The sequence below is a fragment of the Stylophora pistillata genome, chromosome 8, assembly GCF_964205215.1.
Source record: "Stylophora pistillata chromosome 8, jaStyPist1.2, whole genome shotgun sequence".
NCBI lineage: Eukaryota > Metazoa > Cnidaria > Anthozoa > Scleractinia > Pocilloporidae > Stylophora > Stylophora pistillata.
In genome coordinates this window covers 12,440,103-12,456,793 of record NC_142526.1, presented here as the reverse complement: position 1 = coordinate 12,456,793, position 16,691 = coordinate 12,440,103, and the positions used below count along the sequence as shown (strand labels likewise).

The 16,691-nt window shown below is 40.4% G+C and overlaps 1 protein-coding gene and 1 long non-coding RNA gene across 2 annotated transcripts in view; one reads left to right on the top strand and one right to left on the bottom strand.

Moving 5' to 3' along the window:
• Positions 1 to 1,936: 1,936 nt before the first annotated feature.
• Positions 1,937 to 8,186, bottom strand: LOC111330726 (uncharacterized; the record flags this gene model as incomplete). The annotated part of the gene is made up of 6 exons (XM_088731429.1): positions 1,937 to 3,544; positions 4,080 to 4,162; positions 4,309 to 4,429; positions 4,754 to 4,881; positions 5,379 to 7,555; positions 7,916 to 8,186. Coding segments are annotated over 6 exons (2,832 nt in total), but the record flags the coding sequence as incomplete, so codon positions are not given.
• A 5,577-nt stretch (positions 8,187 to 13,763) lies between these two features.
• Positions 13,764 to 16,691, top strand: part of LOC148725017 (uncharacterized) — a 10,103-nt gene continuing 7,175 nt past the window's right edge. Inside the window, exon 1 of the long non-coding RNA XR_015990422.1 lies at positions 13,764 to 14,291. This is a non-coding gene — a long non-coding RNA (uncharacterized LOC148725017). The remainder of the gene's footprint in view (positions 14,292 to 16,691) is intronic.

Below are 16,691 nucleotides of genomic sequence, written 5' to 3'. Positions count from 1 at the left end.
CACTCGGCGTTTTTCTTTTGAAACATAGGACCACCAGTATCTGATTCAAAACCCTTTCTTTACGGACTTCAGATTCATTTTCCACTTCACTGAGGGCCAGAGGAGCGATACATACAGGAGATGATGGAAAAGAAAAACAACGCCAAAAAGTGATTCACCCTGCCCGCACCAAAATAGTCTTTGTGATTGACATGAAACGATAAAAGATGATGCTTAAAGATATTTTAAAACTCGGTGGATGTAGACCCTACATATTGTAGATTACATTTACGACATGTTGCAAGGTAGATGACGTAGTAGATTAGATAAAATATGCCTGTAGCCGAGCTTTGGAATTTAAGCATTTCTACACATAAACCCACACACAACCGACAATTTATCCATTCGCTCTGACGAAGAGCTGACGCTCGAAACGTCAGCTTTTTTAACTCGTTACGGTGGCCAATTTACAATTTCAACTTAGTTGGTATAACCGACTACCTTGTTACCCCCCCTACCGACGCAGAATTGTAATAACATTGAACTGTAGCTAAAAAATTAAGTGAAATAGTAGCCTATTGTGGGGAGAGCAATAATTAGGAGAAACGTACTTATAAATTTTTTTGTAGGATGTTACTGCTTATGCTTATCCCTTTTCACTCCCTGTGGAGCATAGGTCCAAGGAAACCTCACGCCATCTCCTTCTATCCCGGGCCAACTTCTCTATTTCATTCCAGGTGTAGCCTGCCTTAGCCGCCTCCTTGTCCACGGTTCTCCTCCAGCTGTTTCTAGGACGGCCTTGTTTTCTCTTCCCCTAGCTGTGGGTTCCACCTCAGTGCATGCCTGGTAACATTGCTGTTCGGTTTTCTGAGGGTGTGCCCTATTCAACCCCATTTGCGCCTTCTAATCTGGATATCAATTCGTTCCTGATCAGTTCTTGCCCTCAAATCTTCATTCCTTATGACCTCAGGCCAATGTATGTCCATAATGGACCGTAAGCATTTATTGACAGAGTGCAGTTTGCTGGAGGTTGCTTTTGTTACCTTCCATGTCTCTGACCCATACAGGAGGACGGATTTCACGTTGGTGTTAAATATCCGTAGTTTTGGTCTTTCTGGAAATTGTTTTAGAGTTTCACACAGGACATAGAGTTGTGAAAACAGATCTTGCCTTCCCGATCCTCATTTGTATGTCTCGATCAGACCCGCCATCGTTGCTGATGTTACTGCCAAGGTAGACAAAGTCCTCCACTTCCTCGATGTCTTCCCCCTCCAATTCCAGCCAGTCTGCATTACTGGTGTTAATTCTCATGCCCTTTGTCTTAGATTTGCTGATTCGAAGACCTGCCTTTGCTGAGATCTTGGCCATCTGTGTTAGTTTGGATTGCATACCCTGGTGATTGTGTGAGAGTAAAGCGACATCGTCCGCGAAGTCTAAATCTTCTATTCGAGTCATGAGGGTCCACTGTATGCCATCTCGATGTTTCTCTGTTGTCTGTCGCATTATCCAGTCGATGACCAGCAGGAACAGAAAGGGCGATAACAAACAACCCTGGCGTACTCCAGTGAGCATCTCAACCAATTCAGAAAGGAGGCTGTTGTGAATTACCCTGCAGCTGCATTTGTCATAGGTCTTCTGTATAAGGGTAATGTACTTCTCAGGAATGCCGTAATGACGTAATAGCTTCCGCAACATGTTACTACTAGCTAAAAACAAGGATGTTACTACTAGCTAAAAAATATAATACTGTTCGTTCGACTCGTGAATAATAAAAAAACACTTGAAAATAGAATGCAAAAAACAAGCACTTGGTCACATCGTAAGAACCTGAGAATAATAAACGATCAGTTTTTAGGCATTTAGCTCTTATTTGGAATTGTAATAACATTTGAACTGTAGCTAAAAAATTTAGTGAAAAAAATGGCCTATTGTGGTGAGAGCAATGATCAGGAGAAAGGTATTTTTGATATTTATTTTGTAGGATGCGACTACTATCTAAAGAAAATATACTACTGTTTGTTCGACCCGTGAATTTAAACTGAAAAAGACACTTGAAAATAGAATTAAATAAAAAACAAGCCCTCGGCCACGTCGTAAGAACCGTAACTTAAGAAATTTGTGAAACCTCGGTTGCAGACTATTTACTTAGTTCCGACAATATGCATGTGCGAGTAACGATTGCTCTAATCGTTAGATTTGCCAAATTCGCTTTGGCGAGTTTTCTATCATTATCGTTACGAGTTAAGTATGCTTGAAATTCTTTCATTCTCGGAACAAAACCTGTAGGATCTAAGCGCTTATTATTTTAGTGTCATTGATATTTATTTATTTCGTCCTTTATTTTTTCACACCTTCTTTTATGTGTTTTTTTATTAAGTTTGTTAGCGTTTTTCTTCCTCAGTTATACCTTTTTTGCACGTTTCTAATACTGCACGTTATTTGCCAGTCCTCTTGTATTCAAAGCCCGTCTCTTTTTTGCATAATCACTTTTTTAAGTCAGTTTATCCACAGTCGCGCTTGTCGCAGTTCTCTGTTTTGCAAGTATTCAAGTTACTTGCTATTGCAGTTTTTAGATATGGTGTTATTAATGTAAGTATCTCCGCCGTTTTGCTTCGTTTGTATTCTTTTTTTCTGTTTGTAATTTGTTTATTTAGTTAACTTAACATGTATTTACGTTTTTTGTTTCAACCTATTTCTACTACTATTAACGCCGGTGTAAATAAATATTCGAGTTGAAAAGGTAACGCTTTCGTAGTTATACAACCATTATTACATAGTTGATCTAAAATTATATAACAAAGTTACCCGGTTATTTCCTTTAGATACCTCGAAAACCGTATCATTACTTAGGGTTTATCTAAGACGTCCCAAAACGCGACTCGAGCCCAGATCCTCAAAGTTTTCGAGAAACGGGAATCGAGTGCCGAGAGACCGGCGGTCAACTTACTATTGAATGGTATTGTTCGTATCTCGAAATCTTTATAAGCTTCAAGATTTGTATTCAGTTAGAATAAAATATACTTATTAGGTAATAAATAAATGTAAAACGAAGACCTATATCACTGTTAATTTGAATTCGTTATCGCTTTTGTAGCCGTTTTTTTTTTCTTTTTGGTTACCAACCACGTTAATCTACTTCTCTAATGAGCCATTTAGATCGTTTCAACTACTCATCTCTTTTTGCCTAAAATCAGTTATAGGCAATTCTATGTTAATTTGTTTTTTTTCTTTTCTGGAAGGTATATACTTTAACTTTCTGATTTATCTGCAGCTTGGTATAAATATTCCGCTCATTTTCCTGTCAGCACTGATTTAAAATTAGTACAAAATAATTAATTAAAGGCGTTTTTCTCATTTTCTTAAACTTGTTAGTATCAGATGAAACGTTAGCGAGCAACCGCCCGCAAAGTACAAACTTCTTGATGCTATTATTTAAACCGGCACTCGTTAGTGAAGAATTCTTCTAAGATCACCATCATGGCTTGGATCATTGTGTTTTGAGAGTCAAAGAAGTTACTGCTGGAGCTGACCATACAGAGGGTGGCGGCATATTGGGCAATTACGTCTAAAAACAAAAGAAACAAAAACTGTGAGATACAGAGCTCTCCAAGCAAACTCTTCAAAGGCAGGAAAAAAGGAGTGATCAAGTCCTGGATGGGTTTAGTTTTGCATTTCAATTGTTGAGAGGTCTTGAGAGGCTGGCGTGAGATTTCGAAACCAATCACAGTACGAGGTGAAGGAAAGCCATTGCAATCCTGGTTGCTTTTGGAACTCGATTAAAATTGTTTACAGCCAATACGGATTCAAAGAGAAAGCGGGTAAACTCCCTGAAGCGCAGGAAAACATGTGTGACCAAGTCGCAATTGGTTTCAGAGCCGGCTGGGGAGTTTTCTTGACTAATCAGAGTGTAAAGCAACCCCTTTTCCAGCAGCTCACTCGTGAGAGATACTTTCAGCACGAGAAAATAAAATTCGTATCCCCAAGCAGCCATTTAATATCCTCTATATCGCCACTATTCCATAAGTTGTACCTTCGCACGTTCGTTAGCATCCTTTAAAACGTTTCGAACACTTGTTAAAGACTATTTTAAGCATACTTACACGCCATTCTGTATCATTGCAATGGCACACTCCCTGTGAACCTTATGAGAGCATGGCAGGATCTGACAACCGCTGAACGCGTCCTGAAATAGAGTGCAGAATTTAAAGTGTCAGTAACAACGCTACCCTGAACAGTGTCTCCTGAGGCTTTTGATGGCGTTAAAGATTATTTCTTCATACCGAAAATTCCCAGCTCGGTGTTTGAAGCAATGTATGAGCTATAATTTACCTCTAAGCAGATGCAACACTCGTCATGCCCTGAATTTGGCCGACATTTGTGTTTTCCTTCTAGTCGCTTGTCCAGGCAAACATTGCACACATCACAGTGAAAGGATCTATCTTTGTAAATGCTGAAAAACAGATTGTTGAAATTGTATGATACAACGTATCACGTCACTATCATTACAAAACGGTGGATTTTTCTCCCAAAACTTTCATTTTTGCGAAGCAAAGACGATTGAAATGTTCTTTGCAAAGGCAAAACAGACCAGTATGCAATGTATCGTTTTCTTCTTTCAATCTATGGTACGTCTGTTGAAACTATCTCCATTGAAAGAAAACAATATATTTTACAAATGCGTTCGACTCTGTATATAACTGGCTATTATGTTTTGCGCACAATCGAATAAACTTTTCAGTAAGTCCTTGTGTCTTTCAATATAAAACCAACTTACCGGCAGATTTCGCACTTCTCGCAGTGAAAAGGGTTCTTGTCAACTCCTGTAAAATGCTTACACTTTGGGCAGAAATATTCTGACAATTTTAAGTCACAGCGTCTGCAGGTTTGACTTCCTTCATTTATCTGAGAATATAATCAGTCAGAAGAAAAAATATTTTGCCAAGAATTTGTTAACTAAACATTGCGAGCTATAAACGTTTCCGGCATAAGCAATATCTGTAGCAGTTTGTGTAGAGGCGTGACATAAACAGCTGCCCATTGGATCAAAGCTCTCTTGTTTTAACTGAGTGTCGAAAATAAACCAGCGAGTGGTATTGGTTTCATTATAGAACTGTATGATCAAAACAAGACTCACACCGCTTCTAACCCAAACTAGAACCAGTCGGAACCTGGACACAACCTTTTCCCCGCGCTTTGATTAGATTGGCCTTAATGTTTACGAGGAATTTGCTTTGTACGTTGCTCAAACCGAAGGTTTTCTATTGATCTTGGTTTTCTGATCAATATGAGGTCAGATGTAACTCACTCCCACTGGAATTCTTTAAGACAGGTATTTTGGGATGGAATCGGGTAACTACCTCTAAGCTGCTTCAGCACGACAAAATTACAAGTATGCTAACCTCTTCTTCGAGTCCACAATTTCCGCACTTGACATGCGTCGCATGATGTGCCTTCTTATCATCAGCAGGGCATGTCCCCGACAGATTGTGACAGCGGTGGCACGGATAAAACACTCCGCAACATGGAAACTTGACACTGCATCTCCGCTGGTAATGTTCACACTGCCATAGTGGAGTCTCTTGGAGGGGAAAGCTCTCATCTGCAATCCTGTCTTCTCTTATCCTTGTTTCCCGTTCTCTTCTCTCTTCCAATTCTCTTTCCATCCTCTCTCTATTTTCTATCTCTTCCCTCTCTCTCATTTCTCTTTCTTCTCTTTCTCTCATTTCTCTCAGTTCCCTCTCTCTTGTTTCTCTCTCTTGTCTTTCTCTTATTTCTCTCTCTTTCCTCTCTTTCCTTTCTCTCTCCTCTCGTTCTCTCATTTCCCTTTTTCCTCTCTCTTTCCTTTCTCTTGCCTCTCTTTGCCTCTTTTCCCTTATCTCCCTTTGTCTTTGTGCCGCCTCTCTCTGTCTTTTGGTTCGTTCTTCTCGTTCTTTAAGAACCCTATCGATTTCAGCCACTTGTTGTTCTAGAGAAACCAGTGAAGGGTCTCTAAGCGATACTGAAGCAAGTGAACCTTCCTGTTGATTATTGAATAGGTCATGGTTCCTCAAGCTTTCTTCTCGTCTCTTTGGATGAACTATTTTTGGTGAGGTCAAACCACTATTTGCTTGGTTATTTCTATAGGAGAGCCTCCACCTGTTGAAGTCACCTACTCGTTCTCGTCCATAACTACCTAACATATCATAAGTGGAAGTAATTGGGGCTACACTTCTTGACATCGTACCTGAAGAGAATTGCGAAGTGGTGGTCGAAAAACTTATCGTGGAACTTGGTGTGGTAACGGCTGGATATCTCACAGCGGGTGCCAATAGGCTAACTCCAAGTGAAGGTGATGCTGTCTGAGTCCCATTTTCTGCAGTAAAGTCACCAAAACTTGAAAAGCTAGTTTGATGTATGTTACTGAACAGACTTTCATTCCAGTTACACCGGTCAATGTCGTGGCTTAAGTTACTGGCGTTGGGGAACTGCCCCGTTATTGATGTCACAGGTTGGTAATTTACTGGCATTGGATCTCCATACCGTGGAACCAACCCACTGGAATATGCATTCTTTAGCATTAACCTACTTCTTTCTGAGGCCGGTGAACGGGGGAGGTTCCAAAGTGTGGAGGAGCTGCTGTTGCTGGTTATAGAAGTTTGGGTCCAATCGTTTGAATACTTGTTGCTAGTGCACAGGTCATAACTTTCTGTAAAAGAGCTCTGCAGAAGACTTGGATTTGTCGAGTGCCGGGCGAGAAAATTTTGATTAATACCAGTTGTCTCTAGGGATGGTATCTTTCCGTTCTGGCAATGTGTTTCAAGTGCAACGAACAGCTCTGGATTCTGCGGCACAATCTTTGGTCTTGCTCCTTGACTTGCAACTTCACCATCTCGTTCCACTGAACGCTCAGCTTTACTTCCTACTTCAAAGCTGTTGGTTTTTCGCAGGTCTTTCGCTTTTTTCTTGTCATTTCTGGTGTTGGAATTTTCACAAGATGTGTCATTACTGCTGTTGGTAGTGTTGCTACTGGCTAGGCTACCATCATTGTTCTCCGCACTAGATTTTCCCCTGTCTTCATCAAGGCTATATTGTGAGTTCAATCGACAGCTGACGTTTAATTCTTCAGTCAGAGACTCAACGGTATCATCTGAACCAACTGATGTTTCGTCTGCACTCGTGCAACTCTTAGCACACTCGCCATTGTGGCTGGGAAATTCTTCTTCACCATCGACACTATTGCTGCCTTCATGATTAGTTTCATCACAGTTCTCATCATTTCCATCGTCATTAGCTCCGCTCTCATCTTTGTTCTCATTGTTTTGCTCCTTGCTTCTAGTGCCATCATCATCATCATTGTTATCGTCACCACCACAATCGTCATCATCGTCATATGAATTGCTCGCGTAATTATTAGCTGCTTCGTCTCCATGCTTGTCTTTGTCTTCAGAGTTACTGTCTTGGCTATCGCTGTCTTCTTCCCTTCTAGTATGATGATCCGAGTATGATTTTGAGTATTTCGAGCTCAGTCGGGGGCTAAACTGGCTCGGTTCTTCGTGTGCAATTCGTCTTGTGTTTCTCTGGTCTGTGGCTGCCACAGCTACCAAGATAAAATTCTTTTGTTAGCTCAAGCCTTCGCACATAGTTTTCGTCTCTGGGAAAATATACAGATATAGTAATATAAATCAAAGAACGAAACGATGAATCAGAGGCAGGAACGAGGCTCATCATATTTCTAGTTCAAAGGAAAGCTGGAGATAATAGGCGGGGGGGGGGGGGGGGATTGGAGAAGCCGAAGTACCAGAAGGGGTTAAGAAACGAGGAAGAGGGTTCAAGAGACTGAGGCAAAGGAGATACCCGCGATTGTATGGCCAAGGGACCACAAAGCTACAGGACGACTTACACAGGCCTTTTCATTTAAAGGGGATGAATTAACGGTTAAGATCGAAAAGACTCCTACCAAATTCCTTTTCATGTCCCTCTTTCTGGAGCTCTCCAGTAAGCCGGTAATTTGCAACTGTTAGATTTCTTTTCGCAAGGTCTCGTTCATATAGGACGCGACCATATTCTTCTTTTAACAAACGACAGTAACCGTCCTCTTTCAAGAATTTTGCCCCGTGCCTTGCACATTCACCTGATGGTGAGTTTCCAACCACGCTATCCAGGAGGGCAATTTTTGTTCGGTTGGTCGCCGTTTCTGGTTTTGTGTCTACCGCAGCTCTTTTTGGCTTTCAGTATCTTATCAGGTGTCACTGAAATCAATGAAACCAATTCTTACCATGGGACCTGAGTGAGGAGTAGAGGAATTTGGGGGATCACGTGGCTTTCAGGGGGAACGGAGGTGTGATCAGTCGTCGCCGGGAGAGTATTAAGAGGGGACTATGGATAACCGACTGCCAATTAACTGCCAACGAGGAGTTATATTATAAGAATATTATAGAGCCTAACAGGTGGATTAGAGGAATATAGGGACACAACCAAAATCCTCTGAACCCTCCCCACCTCCCCCGCTCCGGCTCCCATGACCAGTCTCCGCTCCCATCACCAGTCTCTAGGACTCGTACCTTAAAACCACCCTATTGATGTATTTACCTCAGTAGATTAGTTTCTCTTGTTTACTGATATTGAAAGCACGTCACCAACCTTGAGCGTACAAGTTTAGCTTGTCATTTTTCTCTCTATTTCATTCTGAATCATAAGAGAGCTTTTTCTCTGGCCACTGAAGCTTGATTAGAGCAACTGAACCACACACATCAACATAAACACCCCTGACGACTACAGCAAAAATAACAACAGCAATACATAAAGGGGAATATTTGAAAATTTCAAAACAACGGATAACGACATAATCATACAATAATATTGACAATTGCAAAACTAGAAGCTTACTCATTTTTTTAGTTGTAGTTTTAGTTAACGTTAAAGGATGTTGAAGAATATTTTTATTCATCAGCTCAGATTCTCTACGAATGTCACATTCACATTCGCATTTCTCCATATTTAACTGTCCTGGCTCCCTTTTTAATCCTTTTTGCCTTTCTGGTTTTTCTCTACCGTTGAAGCTATCACTCGAACATTTCCCTAAAAGTTGCGACAATGTCTGACAACTTGAAATCCTAATTAGAGTCCGCGATCAACATTTAATTTCAGACATGCTCGAATAAATCACGCAATCTGCTGAAAATCAATATCATTAACTAAAATCAATGACAACGACAGCACTTACTTTTGCCGAATGGAAAAACATTTCCAAGAAAATTTCTGCGTTTGATCTGCCTTATGATACCGTTCACGTCTCTCTTTTATATGTTGAGAACTTCAAATCTATATGACTCAGAGCTATTCTAATGTTGGCTTTTCTATAATTATTACGTGTGACCTCGTGACAACATTTACGGAACTATCCTATTATTATCTCGTGATTGTTGGGAGTTGTGAGAATAAAGTTTATTTTCGGAAGATGTGGGGGAAATTTTATCCAAAAATCTCGATGACGGAAGGTGTAGCATACGCCTTTAAAGAATTCTGAATAGTGCACATAGTACAACGTAATCGCAGAAAGAACTGATGTCGACAACATCGCCTTGACTGTGAATTAATGAATGGATTTAACATTTATATAGCGAAAATTAGCATACAGGAAGATATGATCAAATGCGCTTTACAACACTGTGCGGGGGACTTTACCAGACTGCTGGTAGCAGTTTATCGATAAAGGCGAATCTAACAGATGCCCCCCTCTCCCTCCCCCCAATTCCTACTAAAACAGGCCAGACCACATCACAGTAATCTGGTGAGTGGGTTCTTTAACGTCCCCTGCCTAATCAAATTAACTAATTCATAGATGCAGGAGACAGGACCTACCGTTTATTTGTCCTTATCCGAGAAGACTAGAATGTCTATCCATTTCTTGATATTATAGAAAGGTAGCACATTCTCCTCAGTTATTTTAAGACCTTGAGTGTTGGTCCGGCCGGGGCTCGAACCCTCGACCTCCCGCCTAACAGTCCGGCGCTCCGTAAATACTAGAACAAGGAAAGACCAAAAACCACCTACAACCACCTAAAACCACCTACAACCACCTTCGAAACACTATTGTGACGGTTTGTGACAATTTTGTTGACAAATTTCAATGTAAATGCACACCGGAAATGTTGTCGGGTGTCTCGTAGGTTATAACCAGAGAAAACCACGAAGAGAATTGTTTACACAGGAGCAGCACTAAGAGCCTTGAGGTTTTTCGAGTAATAGATAGTGCCAAAAAGCAACGACATGACTTCTCTATTGTGGTAATTTTGTGGTACACGAGGAAAATGAGGGCAGACCAGTGAAAAAGAGCGGTGGAGTTTCCTTAAGTCGAATAGCTCGCGATCAGCGCAACAGCGCAAATATTGCCAGGCTTTCACGCATCACCAACTGTGGCATAACATAAACAAATTGGACGTGGGATAATTCACCGTGACGGAGTACAAGTTTTCAACGATATGAAATAATTATTTAGAACGCTTTCCTATGGATTTTTTACATCCTCTCTACCTTGTCATTGTCGTAAACTTAGCAATTAAATTTCCGCGTCGATTACAATAATCAACTTCCCTATTCGTTTTTAACGAGGTCACCGAAGAAAAAACTTATCATGACTAAATATTTTCGCTTACGTGGCAAATATCAAAATAGTAGACACAACAGAGAAACGTCATCATGCATCAGCTGTCAGCACTTCGCTTTATCGTATCAGCAGTTCATGTCCCCCTTTGCTGAAAGTACATGAAACGTACAGAAATCGGTTTTTAATTAGATTGACTAATTTATTTTAATTTAATTTAATTTCTGATTTGATTTCCGTGATTTGATTTCCGTGATTTCTGAGCCACGTATTATAGACAAATCGAGGAATATTTACATAAAATGCACAATAGCTTAACCGTAATATTGAATGAAATTATACTCTTGTATTCTTGTGGTCAAAACTGGACACAGATAAAAATATACAGATTCATAATAACATATGTTTTCCCCTATAAAAGTGAAATGATGTAAACTGTAGATTAAACAGAAATCAGGTTTGTGAAAAGCGATGTAAATGGCAGCAGTCGTTTACTTTTCTAAGACATTCTTTTTTCCGGGCTGTCGAGGATACGTAATTCAGACTGCGTTTATATACGCGTATGTGAATCAGTTCGATCAAAACTTTATCACCCAAAGGAGCCTTTCGCTAAATTTAGCGAGAAACGAGTTTAAACGCGCAAGATCTGTATATAAATGTTAACTTTAAAAGCTAGGGAAAGTCGACGAAAGTGTCCGTGGATACGGTGTTCAGCTAAATATTACTGTCAACGATTAAACCGAGCTTTATAGGGACCTTTAATAGACGGTCTACTTACAGCTGGGAAGTTTCTTCCTTGCTCTCGATCGCTTTCCAAGCGTCTTCAAGAGAAGGATATCACAGAAACTTGGTTTCGCGATCGAACTATAGATTATGATGTCTCTGTTGCGTTGCATGACCTTGAACATGTTTTTCGAACTGGTTATTTTACAAGCTCATTGTTTATTCCTTCACATAGCTACTTCCCAGCCTACGCTAGACAAGCCAGACATGGGTACCAAATAGGCTCTTACAGATTGAGCCAGTAAAACTTGAAGTGGCGTAATATGCCAATACTTTCGTAATATGCCATCCATATCCAATACCACGGTTTACCACCTGTAAAACTGGTTTGTCGATCCGTACGATTCGTACAGTTCTGTCGTAAGATCCGAGCGGATCACGCGCAAAATGCACACACAACATGCAAGTATTCCTCGTTCTACTAAAAAGCATCGCACGAAGTGCACAAACAACAAGTGTATTTCTCGTTCGACAAAAAAGCGTTGCACGAACAACAAGAGTCTTCCTCGATCGAAAAGCACCGCACGAAGTACCCAAACAACAAGCGCATTTCTCGTTCTATTAAAAAAACACCGTACAAAGAAGTGCGCGAATAACAAGAGTATTCCACCGAACGAAGTGCACACAACTTGCAAGTGTATATCTTGTCCTACTAATAAGCACCGGTGCTTTGGTATATTAAGCGATCCTTGTCTGTAGAAGTTGCTTAACACCATTTTGTCGCCTGTGATCGCGGAAACTGTGACCGACGGAATCTTTACTTCCGGTGTGCTCGGTCCTTTAAACGACGAACGACGGAGTATTGTGGTAACCTTTCTCCCTCAAGATATTGTAATGTTGAAAATGGACTGAATCATGGACCGAACTTTAAAATAATCAGTCGTAGAGACCACACAAGCTATGACGCTGGTAATTTTTGCTTAAAAAAGGAAATAAAAATATACTTATTATGCCAGCGGTGCTCCATTTATAAAGACGGTGCAAAAGTTATGCTCGTCTTTCCAAATTGTGGCCAACAGGATCTGCAAGGGCATACTATACCACTTGACCCCTGCCTCAGGTTACGATCAAAGCGACATGTGATAGGGTGTTCCCGCGATGAGAAAACCCGTAACAGAGAACGTTTTTGGATTCAGGTCAGTCTCAAGTGAGAGTTAGGTCTGTCCGGATCGTGCTCGCAAAATACTGGAAGGCTGCTCACTAATAAATTAACAAAGACAACCATTTTTTAATGTCATTTTAGCCGATGATCTGTACTGATACTAGAGGATAAGTTTGTGGAACGTTGTCAATTTACAGTTTATGTGTTCGAAAAAAATTCGCATATTTAAGTTTTCTATGACATCAGGCGTTGAAGTTTTCGTGCTTGATAGATGTTCTAAACATAAACATTGCTCAGAAATTACTCAGACGGAAAGCCAAAAGTGCTCGAGGATGCTGAAATATAATTCATGAGCCTTATTCTGAAACAATAAGGAACCGGTCATTGTACATCGAGGGAGGAGGAGGGGAGGGGGGTGGGAGAATTTTGGTTGTGTCAAGATAAGATTTAACTGATCCCCTCCTAATGCTCAGTATTGATATGATCCCTCCTCACTGGCAGTCTATTTTCTATTGTGCACCCCTTCATACTCCGTTGGCGGCGACTGATCTCCCTAGCTTCCTTTCCACATGTTTTCTTGGGCTCAGTGCAGTGATACAGACAGTCGCCAGTGGTTTTGTACCCACGCTCGTTTCGTACCCAGCTAGGTTGAATCATACTCATGATGATAAGGGAGTAAGTTTCCAAAGAAACTGTGGTGCTGCGTCGGTGGGGGTAACAAGGCTGAATTTGGTATATCAACTAAGTTGAAATTGTAAATTGGCCACCGTAAAGAGTTAAGAAACTGACGTTTGGAACGTTAGCCCTTCTTTAGAGCAAATGACGAAGGGCTAACGCTCGGGCTCACTCAGTTGAGTCGTTTCGTACGTTGCTCGATCGCTTTGCACCCAAACTAATAAAGTATGTTTCCCATGTCCACAATTGGCGATGAAGTATTACTCTTACTCGAGCTGTTAATGTTTAAAAAGAGATGTCTCTGATATTCATTCTTATAACACTCGATCCTCTGCCTCTAATAACTTCTACGTACAAAGTTCCAGACTCTCAATTTAAGTGAATTCATTTTCTAGAATCGGAACAAAAATATGGAATTAAATGCCTGTATCTTTTAGAAAACTTTCAAAAAATGTCTTCAAGAGGAAAAATAAAACAAGCACTTTTTGAGATCCTAGCTTCAGAAGATTGTTACAGTGATCTTCCAGAAATCGTTCAAAAAGTTAAGTTGAGTTTATCTTGCTCTTGATTGATCAGTTGATATGTATTCAATTATATCTTTTAATGTATCAGTAATCTCCCATCAAGACTATTGTCATTTATTATAAGTAATATCATTAGTTTATTAGTAGTCTCTAATCATTGTTGTCAATTCTAGCTTTTTAGTTCTCTTGTTACTTTTAGCTGTATTTAGTTGTATCTATTTCCTGTAAACATGACCCGCCTAGATTAGCTTAGCTACCCGCGGGCATGTTACTGTACTTTTATCCCAAAACACAATAAAATGTATGTATGTATGCATGCATGCATGCATGCATGTATGTATGTATGTAAAGTCTCAAATATAAACCATAGACCTCTCTTTTAAAAATTTCACTCTTATCTCGAGCGTTAGGCAATAATCCAGTTGTTTTTGTTAAGAAGTCAGGAATACGCAACAGATTTTTTGTTTTTATCTTACTCGCTTGACTCTATTTACTCGTTGTATGCACCGACTGACATCGGTTCACGCTCTCGCGCGTGGTACGAACCAAATAAAACTTGGCTGGGTACGAACTGGCTCAAACTTGAGTAGGAACGGACTCAAACCTGGGTTCAAATAGACTACATTTGGGAACGAAACGACCATAGGTACAATTTTGCTTGTTTTGTTATATTTCGCATGATTAGCGGCGCGCTAAGTGAGTTAATAGGGAGCTTTAGTAACGACGACGACTACGACGACGACGACGACGACGACGACGACGACGACGGCGACAGCAACGAGAACGGCAGAAAACAATAGGCTTAATGAGCAAAAACAATCGCCGTACACGTGTGATTAACATTTTGGTACATTTCTTTGCCGTTCTCGGCAAAACAACAACGTGAAATAACCAAACTTTAGGTTTTTCTCGAGAACGTGAGCGCATGACGGTTAATTTTTCTTTCTTTCTCCTTACTTTAACACCGTTCGTAGTGATGCAGTCCCTGAATAGTTCGCCAGCATTTTCCAAGTGAAGCACATCGGAATAACCTCGAAAGACTTACAAAAACGAAAAGTTAGATTTCGACACGACGTTTTCGTTGCCGTTGCCGTCGTCTTTGCTAAAGCTGCCTAATTGTTTCTTTACCGCTAATAGAGACCGGTAGAATATAAGCGGAAATATTGACAAAGAATGCGTAGAACGATCGACAAACAATGAGGCAATTAACTAGATAGTTGCTAGCGAAAACGCGTGTTAAGATTAACGCTAAGATTTGTCTAACAGACCCATGCGCTATGAATCAGGAATTAATGGGATCAACCAATTAGGAAATTAATAAATCTGTAGCCGATAAAAGTGGCACTTGTAATCCTAAGTTAGTTAGATCGTAGAGCGGAACGTAAATGTTGTGAGCTGAAGAATAAAAGCCAACTTAAAAGATAGCCTGCAAACAGGCTCCCGGCTTGGAGGGCGCGAAGAAGGGGAAGGGGAAGGGGACTTGACTGCTTTTGCGTAGATACGTGTCCGCAATTGTAGCTATCGAGATTATTTTAATAAGCTAAATAACCTTGGACAAATCATTCACTACCAACAAAATGCATGCCACCCATTGAGAACGAACTGGTGCCAAAGAATATTTTCATCGATTTTGAATGTCAATTTGATGCATACGACTATGTAAACACCTTTCTTTAAACGCCGCTGAACATTAAAACGAAAAGAAAAACATGTTTCTTCGAGCGGAAGGAAGGCACGATCGACGAATGTGATGAGCAAGCAGTTTCAGTTTCACTCGGCCACCAAATTACCTCCTGTTCATTTACTATTTAGAAAACTATTTAGTTAATAAGCTCGAGCTGAAATATTTTGAGAAAATAATATGAAAATAAGCAACTAATTCATCACGTTGTACTTTCACTTCTCCTCATTGTAACGCATTCGCAGAGACAGCCATTGTAAATGATCGACGGTACGTGCTTCGTGGAGATTTATGGAGTTAACTTGGATATCTTTTTACTGATCGATAAATTGTCGGAAAGGCATTCTGAGTGCGAAAAACGTCACTATAACTTATAATTATGCCTTAAAGATAGTGGGATATGTCCTAAATTTTGCTGATGTAAACACATGTTTGGTGCAGGTATATTAGCAAAGGAGAAGTGATGAATCGTCGCCAAAATCAAACACTGTCAAACTTAATTCGACAGCTTACATTTGGGAAGTCTTCTTCACTTTCACGTGAAAACATATGTCCGAATGAACATCGGTTGCCAACTCGCGGTCCAGTTAGTAACGTAGAGGAAAACTGTGAGTGTTAACAGCTAACTGGCTGTTACATTTATATCGAGTACACGTCATTATTTATATATCATCAACACGAAAACGTGCCACAAGTAACGGATGTGACCTGTACCGGAACAATACAAGGGAAAATCGTCACCCCTTTGTTCAATACAAGGCGAAAAACGTGCTCTCTGACTGCATGGCGTGAGGGAAACGAGGGAAAAAGGCAGTAGTCGCACAGTTCAGGAAAACTAAGCTGTTGTAAAATAAAACCGAGGGGAACTGTGCCAGCATCTTAACAGTCTTGGCTAAACCGAAGTGTGACAATAACTATTTGATAACTATAACGCGCCAAGTTGTTCTCTAAATATTTTTCCTCGTCAAACAGGCAGGTTACCTGTTCCTTAGGACAACTTTTATGCCTTAAAAGTCTAACAACGCACAGTTCAAACTATAAATTTTGACTCCATACCGCAATTTTCAATGACCATGACAAGTTTTTCGGTCTCGTTTCATGCGAGTCTCGGTTCCTCTCCGACAACCGACGTTCAAATATTCTTTCTCTCGACTTGCGGCTGAGATCATCACTAAAAGACTGATGAAATGAAGCTTTTACTTTACGCAGGTTAAACCATTCAGGAATTCGAAATCGTTAAGTTTCATAACGAGTTCAAAATTATTTCTTCAGTGCAATAAGTAGAGAAAAAGACGCTCGGAGGCAGTAACAAGAAATGCGAATTATCCGCAAAGTGGTTTCAGTTTGACTTAGGCATCCCACGGG